The 9801-nt window shown below is 35.1% G+C and overlaps 1 protein-coding gene across 1 annotated transcript; it reads left to right on the top strand.

The window, feature by feature from the left end:
- Positions 1-776: 776 nt before the first annotated feature.
- Positions 777-9033, top strand: LOC121971494 (calmodulin-3). Its single transcript, XM_042522793.1, has 2 exons — positions 777-1013; positions 8413-9033. Exons 1-2 carry the CDS (start codon positions 938-940, stop codon positions 8784-8786), a joined length of 450 nt encoding a protein of 149 aa, XP_042378727.1. The 5' UTR covers positions 777-937; the 3' UTR covers positions 8787-9033.
- Positions 9034-9801: the final 768 nt, after the last annotated feature.

The following is a 9801-nucleotide window of genomic DNA, read 5'->3' as shown; positions in this document are numbered from 1 at the left end:
TTTATCTTTTATTATCTGTATTGATCATTAAAACGATACCATTTTGTACCAGGCAGAGCCACCTCTTATGGTCTATCCGGGTTTAGCCCAGGTCCGACGTCAACGACCATGAGGAGCTATAGAATTTTTGATGTGAAAATAAAAATATATGAAAAAAGAGAGGAAGATAACTGGGATAGAAAAGATACATCAACCATGATAGCTTTAAGTGACAGGTAACGTCCCTAAAGCATAGTACAGGCGGCCATGATATTTCTAACATAATAATTAAAGATCAATTTTAAAAAATTGACGATTTAAAATTTATCGCATTATATATCTAAGTCTATGTATCTATATTTATCTTTTTCTATAACTAGAATCGACACTCAAAGATTGTTAATATTTAAATGACATGTAGTGCTAGTCATCTATGTGTTAAAATTAGTTGGAGTATAAATGAGTTAAGTTGAATTGGATTATTTATTTAATTTATAGAGTTTATTTAAATTTATTTATTAAGAATTTTATTAAATTTTAATTTTAATTTTGATTTTTTTATTTAAAATTAATTTATATTATTTATTAGTATTAAATTTATTTACTTTCTATATTTTTATTATTAAAATAAATTTATTAAATTGAACAACAAGTTTATTTATAAATGTGTGATTCATGTACCACCCCAACCTTGGAACAAACGACTTGTACTCTTTTCACTGGCCGCATCCAGACCGTTTGATTAATGCCTGACTGCCTTTACCAAATCGGGGGCTAAAATGGACATTTAACATCTCCTCCATGAATGCGCAGGGACTTTTAGGGGCGTGAGTGTGCAAGCGGGTGCCATTCCTCGCCGGTGAAATCGCGATCGCGCCTCCTCCTCTTTTTCTTGTATTTTTCCTTGTCTTTATTTCAGGTCTTTCTCTTTCCGTTTCTTTGTTGTGACGTAGAAGCCATGGCGGAGCAGCTCACCGACGACCAGATCGCTGAGTTCAAGGAGGCCTTCAGTTTGTTTGACAAGGATGGCGATGGTATGTTTCACTTTGATCCAGTTTGTTTCTCCACCTTCTTTGTTTCTAGATCTGCGGCACATCTTGCCTTGATGACCCTTTTTGATTTTGTCGGTATTTGGTTATAGTCAGATCTATTTTAGCCCCCGAATCACAACTATAGGTTCGCATCGATAACTGAAAAAAGATGATCTTTTTCACTCATCCTAAGTGCGAGCAAGTCTGAATAGTAATTTACCATTGATCTTCCAATTTGTTGATACATTCTTGTAAATAAAATTTCCAAGAGACGATTTAGCAAATCAGTTGCTAAAACTGGGGTTGTGATTTTGTTCGCAAAAAATGAAACGTGGTACATTTTTGTTAACATTAATTGAACTAAGTTATAAGTGTGCAATGAACATATTTCTGGAGATTGTAGTCGGTCTTCAGGGGTAATAACTATGGAGTTAGCACTGGTGGGTACAATTCTTGAGTTCGTAAAGGAATTTTTTTTTTTTGGGAATGTCCTGTTTTTTCAATATCCTGGAGATCCTATTTGGCAGCCGATCGTTTTAGCCTATTCTTTTAATACGCTTCTTTAGGTAGTTGGTCAAACTTCCAATCAGTATGCAGGATGCTGCTTGAAGGCTAGTTCAGTGGTGAGTGTAGACTATCGTGTATCTATAAGATGTGTAAAGAATTTTGCGAATGTTCTATATTTGATGTTGGTATTGTAGATTTATAGGATAAGGATCTGGCAACATCATTTACTATTGTGAGTTCTTTCCAATGGGAACATCATTGTTTTAATAATTTAACAAAGTAAAAGCAAGATTACTACAATATGAAGCTGGAAGGTTAAAAAGCTGGGAGGTTGAGGAGCTGAGTCGCACATTAGTTTTGTTTGTATGCTAAGGATCTGAATAACATCATTTACTATTGTGAATTCTTTACAAGGGGTATGAAACATCTTTGTTTTAAAAATCTAACAAAGCCAGAGCAACGTTACTACAATATGAAGCTGGAAGTTTTAGAAACTGAATCTCACATTATTTAGTTGTTTGTGCTATATTTTCCATTGCAGTATTTTTTTTCCATGTTATAAAAGTCTCAGACTTTGAGGCGTGTATATAGAACACCCTCTTTAAAGAATATATTATTGGAAAATTGATTTTCATAACCAATAAGTCAAATATGGACAAGGGCGGCTGCTTTGCTAGTAGACCGGTGTAAACTTTATGAAGGGTTGGTCTAGTATGATCAGATTGAAAGTGTTTGCTTGCACACATAGATGCGGATATATAAACGTTAACTTGAGAGTGTCAATTTGCATGGGAACATTCAGGGTGAAAATTAATTAAGAAATCAGAACTAATTTTCGAGATTTGGTTGCAAAAATAATTAATTAATTATTCAAACTTAACCATTAAAAAATAACTGATTAATTAAAAGTTTAATTGATTAATTAGTAGATCAATTGATTAATTAAAATATTAATCAATTAGTTGATGAATTAATTCATGGTGGCAAAAAGACGAATACGCTCGCCCCCAGCGCCCCCGCCAACCCGTCCCAAGGCCAACACGGAGGAGGTAAATCATGGGCGGCTACTAGCCTTTGGAATAGTGACTAGCACATAAGTGAGGTATTTTATCTCGGCTCTGTCGAGATTTGAACCCCGGACCTCATGGTAGCAACACCTCATGTGCATGCATCTTTGGTTGTAGGCTTGTAGCCGATTCATCAATGTATATGGTATGATAGAAGAATTAATTGATTAAAGGACAACTCGGTGCACGAGGGCTCCGCCAATAAAAAAAAATATTAATCAATTAATTATTGAATTAATGCATGTTGTATAATTGATCAATTAATTAAAATACAACAATAGTTGTTGAAAAGAAAATTAAAAAATAATTGATTAATTAATTTAATTAATGATTCTTTCACTCCTTTGATTACCCTTCACTCTTATAAATATAAATAGATTCATCTTGTCCCCACGAGATGTCCAGTTGGTTAGAGGGTGGTAAACTTGCTATAATAGGACAAGAGATCAATTCCTGCGGGCGCATGCCCTCGGAAAAAAAAACCTCACACCCACTAGTCAACTTGGCGGTCGGCTATATGTTGACCCCGTGTTTTACCTCCCTTTACATAACCTGGGGACGGGCTATGAGGGGCGCTTGGGGTAAGTGTAATCACATTTTGCTACAATAAATAGATTCATCTTCTCTTGCTCAATATACCCAACACTCAAGATGTTAATTTTTCTCTTGGGCTCTTTTTTCTCCCTTTATTGATAAAGAGTTCTAAGGCTTTACAAGTTTATTGAGATTTAAAATTTAGAGTGCTCATATTCCAATTCGATTGACAATCAACTATAAGCATTTGGGCAAGGCAATATTGTCCTAAGGCAAGAAGGCATAGTCTTCAGCTCGACCTTTAAACTTTTATCCAAAGGAATAAGTTTACCGAAGAGGTGTGCCGATATACGAAAAGATAACTCGACGACCGCCATAATTGAGTTGTTGATTGATAATAGTAAATTGGAGATAATAATATTGGAAGGGGTGCCTCAACAACCAAAGGGGTGTATCGAGATTCTAAAAGGGGCATGCTCTTTGTCGCCATACTTATACCCCACCAGTTTGAGTCGTTCATATGTCAACAAATTGACTTCCCAGACCTAAACTATTGGACCTATTTCATGGATTGAGATAAAGTCTACCAATAATCTTACAATGATATTTCGGTTATGTCAATCATGGGTCTCACTCTTATTGAAAAGAAACCTCAGAAGATCTCTGGAATCGACTTCAAAGCGGTGGTAGTAAAGGATGTTGTATTGTTTAAAGAAAAATATACCTTGCTGGGTTACTATTGGAAGATACAGCTAGCACATCTAAAGATGAGCCTCAAGCAAAGGGAGAGTTGATCACATGGAAAATAGAGATTTTATATGCAAAAAACATGCCCTCAAAGGGCTGGATGATAAACTATACAATGGGTATAGTGTAACAATGATGATGAAGGTTTTGTGGGGGGTTGGTAGACTAAAAACACAAAGCAGATCATGGTGACTTTAAAGTATCCAAAAAGAGGGCTAACAAGAGGTTTCAAATGGGAGCTTGGGTCACTTGGATAAAAGCTAAACTTGAGTTAACATAAGATAAATGATGGATAAGTTGATTGCATCACATATGTTGCAATGGACCAAGAGATCTAGTATCACTCCCCTTATGTCGAAGCCAAAAGGGTTTTCCTCTTGCACCGGTTCATTAAAGGGCACATCCTTGGCATAGGGTCAAACGAGCAATTGTGCAACCTTAGCTCTCGTGCCCAACGGGTAATGAACTCACTTTGGTTTACAAGCTCAATATATGATAAAATCCTCTCTAGTCTTGTAGTGAATGGTGATCGAATATGACCCTAGTCAATGCACAAAGATTCTTCCTTGGCACAAACATCACTCGCCGATCAGACGTGACCCTATTCAATTGCACAACTGAAGATGGTTCTCGAGAATTAAAGCATCTTGATCAACACTTTGATTGAAGGGCCATAGTTTGGCTTGATAAAAAAACACAAGGGATGCATGTTAGCTTGAGCGTTCCTTGAGTACAAGTCCAACCCTAGTTAGCATTCCGATCAGACGTATATATAGCTTTGGCTCAGTGAAATCAGAAGACCAAGGAATATATGCTCTCTAGATTAAGCGATTCTCAAGAAAAGATGCAATCTTGAACAACACTTTGATCAGACGATTGTAGCTTTTGGTGTGGACCGATCAAAAGGCCAAATGAGGATGTGTTAGAAATGCAGCTTGTATTATGCAAGGGGAACTTTACCAAAGGCATTACATCCTTTGCCTTTAATTGTCATTGATTATTAAAGGAGCTAGAGAGACTTGCTGAGAAGTAAGATTGAGGCCCTTGAATTGTTAGAAATGTGGTTGAAAAAATCAAATAGGTAAAATTATCTATAGTGATTGAAGAAGAGAATACATGGTACTATTTAAGGATTTTTTTTTCTCAAAGAAGAGCAACATTCATCGATGTATCCAACTCACGTTAGTGGTGTTGTGGAATGCAAGATTCGTATGCTAAGAAGATGATAAATGCTTTGTTAATAAGTTTTGGGATTGTCCTAGAAATTATGGGAGAAAAATGTTCACTTGACAAACCACAATTCCCTTGAGATAGAGATGAAACTCTCGACAAGTCATAAAAAGGTCAATAACCTTTTCATGGAATCAATAAATGTGGGAATGCGGTGGTGTTCGACTAAGGTATGAATACCAAAATTGGGGCTAAAAGAGTTCACTGCATATTCGATAAATATGCATCGTGCTAGTAGTTATAATTCACTGCAATAGCCTCGAATCTATGAGAGGACACAAGTGTGAAATGGTACGTCTTGTCATATTCGTCGAAGACTTAATATTATGTAAGCAGTAGATCTTTAATGATGAGATTTTTCATCAAATATGCAAATCTTCTAATTAAAAAGGTCTAACAAGAGATCAAATATACTGCACGTCTAAGGGAATGGGCCAAAAACCAACATATGAATCTATTAGTGACCATGTTGGCCGAGATCCCAAGATCACGTTTCAAAAGGGACAACATCGCAAATTCGAGGCACTTAGTTAGGAGTAATAACTCCAATTCATTCTTAGGAACATAAAGGCGAGCAGCAGGCCTTTAATAATTCTTATATTGTATCACATAGACATAGGGTATAATGGGCTATTGCACGATACTATTGAAAGGAGATCGCCTATATGAGTGCTAAGTGAAAGCATCTTTAAAACTGTAAGAACTTATGAATTCTGAAGCATTGTCTATGGCCAAAACGTACACAATAATGAAGCGACAAAAGCCTGAGGGCTATTGTGCGGATATGATTGTCTTGGTTTACACTGACGGCTGCACAATTCAAAATATAGTTCCAGCAAAGTAAATTCGATCATATTTCATTATAGTAATATTCAAAGCTATAAGCTATCTCTCTTGATCCAATAGTTTTCTAGTGAATCTTTTTTAAGACTTGAAACTTATTTATAATTTCGATTCACACGGGGGATTGTTGAAATTTTGATTTTTGTAACCAATAAGTCAAATAGTAACAAAGACAATTGTTTTATGAGCAGATTGATGTAAATTAATTTCTTAAATGGATGAGAAATTAACGAAGGGTTGGTCTTGTATGATTGGATTGAAAGTGTTAACTCTCGGGTGTTAATTCACTTGGGACTATTAAGGGGTGAAAATTGGATTTTTCCCACTGCAAAAAGGATTGATCAATTATTCTCAATTAATCTTTGAGAATTAATTAGTCAATTAAATGATTAATTAGTAGATAATTTATTGATCAATTAATTGGTGAATTAATTGATGCGTCGGCTGGCTGTAATCAATAATTAATTAATTTATATAGCGCAGCAGCACAATTAATTGATTAATTAAAAAGATTAATCAATTAATTATTGAATTAATGTTTGTGCGGCAGAACTAATCAATTAATTAAAATATAGTTATCGCTGCTGGAAAAAAACAAATTGATTAATTAATTCAATTAATAACTTTCACCCCTTGGAATACTCTTCACCTATAAATAGATCCCTCTTCTCTTCCTTAATATACTTAATAGTGTAAATTATCCTTTTGAGTTTTCTTTTCTCCCTTTCCACTCTAAAGAGTTCCAAGGTTTGGAAGGTTTTTCGGGATTTGAAATTTTGGAGTGCTCCTTTTTTGAGTGTTGTTGTATCTTGGGAGGTCATTGTCAATTAACCATAAGCACATGAGAATGGCAATATTGTCTTTAGGAAAGATGCTATATATAGCCTTCACTTCAACCTTAACTCTTTTTCAAAGGGATAAGTTTATGCGAAGAGGTGTGCAAGAGGTAACTCGATGACTGACCATTATTGAGTCGGTGACCAATAATAGGAAATTGGATAGGATGCTATCAGAAGTGGTGTATATACCACCCAGAGAGTGCCTTGGCAACCAAAGGGAGATTCTAAAGGGAACATGATCCTCGTCACCATACTGACACCCCACCAGTTTTTAGGTCATGAATATGTCAACAAGTTGGAACCCAACTGCAGACCTATCTCATGGTCTGAGAGAAAGTACACAGACATATATTGCCTCTACTATTATGGGAATTCTTCTCCACCATACAACAAAGCCCTTTTCAAATAATTAACATGGTTGTAGATATATTTATATTCAATCAAATTTTCAATTATTTAGCAATTGATCTTTCAGGCATGCACATACCAAGTATATGGAATAACTGCAACTCATTGTTAATTTGTAGCAAAAATGACTTGAGAAAGAGTAGCATTCCAGGTTCCTTTTTAGGTGCATTATAATTGCCTAGTGGAGAATAATTGAAAGAATTCTGCTTGCATATAGGTTAAAAGAATCACCCTTAAGGGAAAGATGGCAGAATGGGAGGAGATTGTAACAACCGAATCCTAAAGTAATATAATCATGGATAACACTTGTAAATCGCAGTCGTATACAACTTTTTTAATTAATTATTAGCATGCATGATGAAAGATGTGTGATGTAAACCAGACAGGATTACTTTAAAGCAGGTTAACAAGTTGGAAAACACTTAATATTAGCATTCTTACTTTCTTTAGTTACTATCTCATACCACTAACTCCTGCGACTCAAAGATTGAATATTTGTCGGGTGAAGTTATTGTTTTTTCTCTTTTTCTTCATGCAAAATGTGAAGATAAATGTGAGAACGCAACAAACTTGATGGAATTTTTTTATGAAGTTATATTCACTTTCACCTTGTGTTCCCTGGTACAGATTATGTTTCTATGATGTATGTTTGATTCTATGTTGATAATGGTGCTTCTTTGCATGCAGGGTTGAAATTCATTGACCTAACTTCTTATATAATTAGATCTTGTGAATGTGCATTTGTATTTTCTTTACAGCAATAGATTATGTGGTAGAACTGCTTATGGGCACAAAATCACTTGGTAAACTATATTTGCTGTTGTGATGGTTTAGTTAACTTCAATTTATTTAGGCTTCATTGTGATTCATGTTTCTGTGAGTTGAGGAATAAGATTCTTGTTCTATTGGTAGTATGGTACCAATATGGGTATCTAAGTGTTGGCAGCATTTTCTGGATTTTTTCTTTTTAAGGATTTTAAGATTGATCATTGATAATGTTATTTTTGGCACAACACAAAAAAAATGTACTGTAAGGCATGAAGGTTGTATTGGATGGAATCCATTTTGATGTTTTCGGAGAAAATCCTTTCTAATTGTTGGCCCGATGCAAACTATGTATCATAGTTTGGAATGAAATTGCCTTAAGCTACTGACTGTTGCAGAAGAGAGTTCCATTATGTTCTGTAGGTTACAGTGCGGTCTCACACATTCATGGAATCTGTCCAGGTTGTATCACGACCAAGGAGCTCGGAACTGTGATGCGTTCTTTGGGTCAGAACCCTACAGAAGCTGAGCTGCAAGACATGATCAACGAAGTTGATGCTGATGGAAATGGGACAATTGACTTCCCCGAGTTTCTTAACTTGATGGCCCGGAAAATGAAGGATACAGATTCAGAGGAAGAGTTGAAGGAGGCATTCAGAGTGTTTGACAAGGATCAGAATGGCTTCATATCTGCTGCTGAGCTTCGCCATGTGATGACCAACCTCGGAGAAAAGCTCACAGATGAGGAAGTTGACGAGATGATTCGTGAGGCTGATGTAGATGGCGATGGTCAGATCAACTATGATGAGTTTGTTAAAATCATGATGGCCAAGTGAGTTCTATCACAAAGTAGGAAGCGGTGATCTTATTAAATGTCACTTAATTCCGAGAAACTAAGGATGGATCTATTCTGCTGCTCTCTTGTTTGATGTTTTGCTTGGTTGTATCATTTCAGAGATGTTTATTATCTAATCCTCGTGTCCTGTTCTAACGTGTTCAAGTTTTTGGACATCGAAGAATCTTGTTCTTAGACTTTTTGTAATTCATTGAAACCTCTAATGTAGTTTTATGTGCTTTCCCTAATGCCTTACCCTGAGAGATGAACCAAGAAAGAATGGATTGCATTAGAGTGATTGTACGAGAGTTGAGATTTGATTCTCCGAGTTATTTGATGTAAAATAAGAGGGAGGATCATTTAAATGTTCTTTGATGAATTTTGGTAATTTTTTGTCCTCGTGAAATTAGGCAGGTGGAATGACTTTTTTTTTCCTCCCGAGTTAAATTATGAGTTTTCTTCCTCCAAGTTAAAATTCTTCGACAAGCCAATAGCACCAACGAAGAGCTTGTGAGGCTTTGAGTTTGCTATAAGTTGCTGTACATTTAAACACATATTAAATATACTGGTAATACATGAGATATGATTGAATCAATAATAAATTTATTTTTAGAGTTTGATAATAAATTTAAGTTGATAAAGCTAAAAATAATTATATAATATGAATAAAGTTCTCAAAATCTTTTCACTTTTTTGTCCCTCTGATTTTAAATTAGGTTCTTCTATTTTTAGTTCTTTCCTTTATCTTTTTAATTAAAATTAGATATTTAATTTATACCGATTAATTTTAAGATGATCAGTTCAATGTCATGAAAATTTTTCATCGGCCACTAGAATAAATCGGGAAGTATTCGCAGTGAACGACTGATCAATTTAATATTCTTAAGTTAATTATACATTAAAAAAAATTCATTAATTAATTGGATTCAATCTTTAGATATCTAAAAAATTGAGAAAGTATTCTATTTGCTATACCATTGTCGGGGAGAAATATCGGGGTGACATGTATTTATGCA

Source organism: Zingiber officinale, chromosome 4A (assembly GCF_018446385.1).
Source record: "Zingiber officinale cultivar Zhangliang chromosome 4A, Zo_v1.1, whole genome shotgun sequence".
Lineage (NCBI taxonomy): Eukaryota > Viridiplantae > Streptophyta > Magnoliopsida > Zingiberales > Zingiberaceae > Zingiber > Zingiber officinale.
Note: the sequence above shows the minus strand (reverse complement) of the source record. Positions and strands in the feature narration are given on the sequence as shown.

Bases quoted from the DNA above. Each gene is read 5' to 3' on its own strand.
- LOC121971494 (XM_042522793.1), top strand. From the start codon at position 938: ATGGCGGAGCAGCTCACCGACGACCAGATCGCTGAGTTCAAGGAGGCC. The intron at 1,014-8,412 runs GTATGTTTCACT...GAATCTGTCCAG, and splicing joins GTTTGACAAGGATGGCGATG to GTTGTATCACGACCAAGGAG.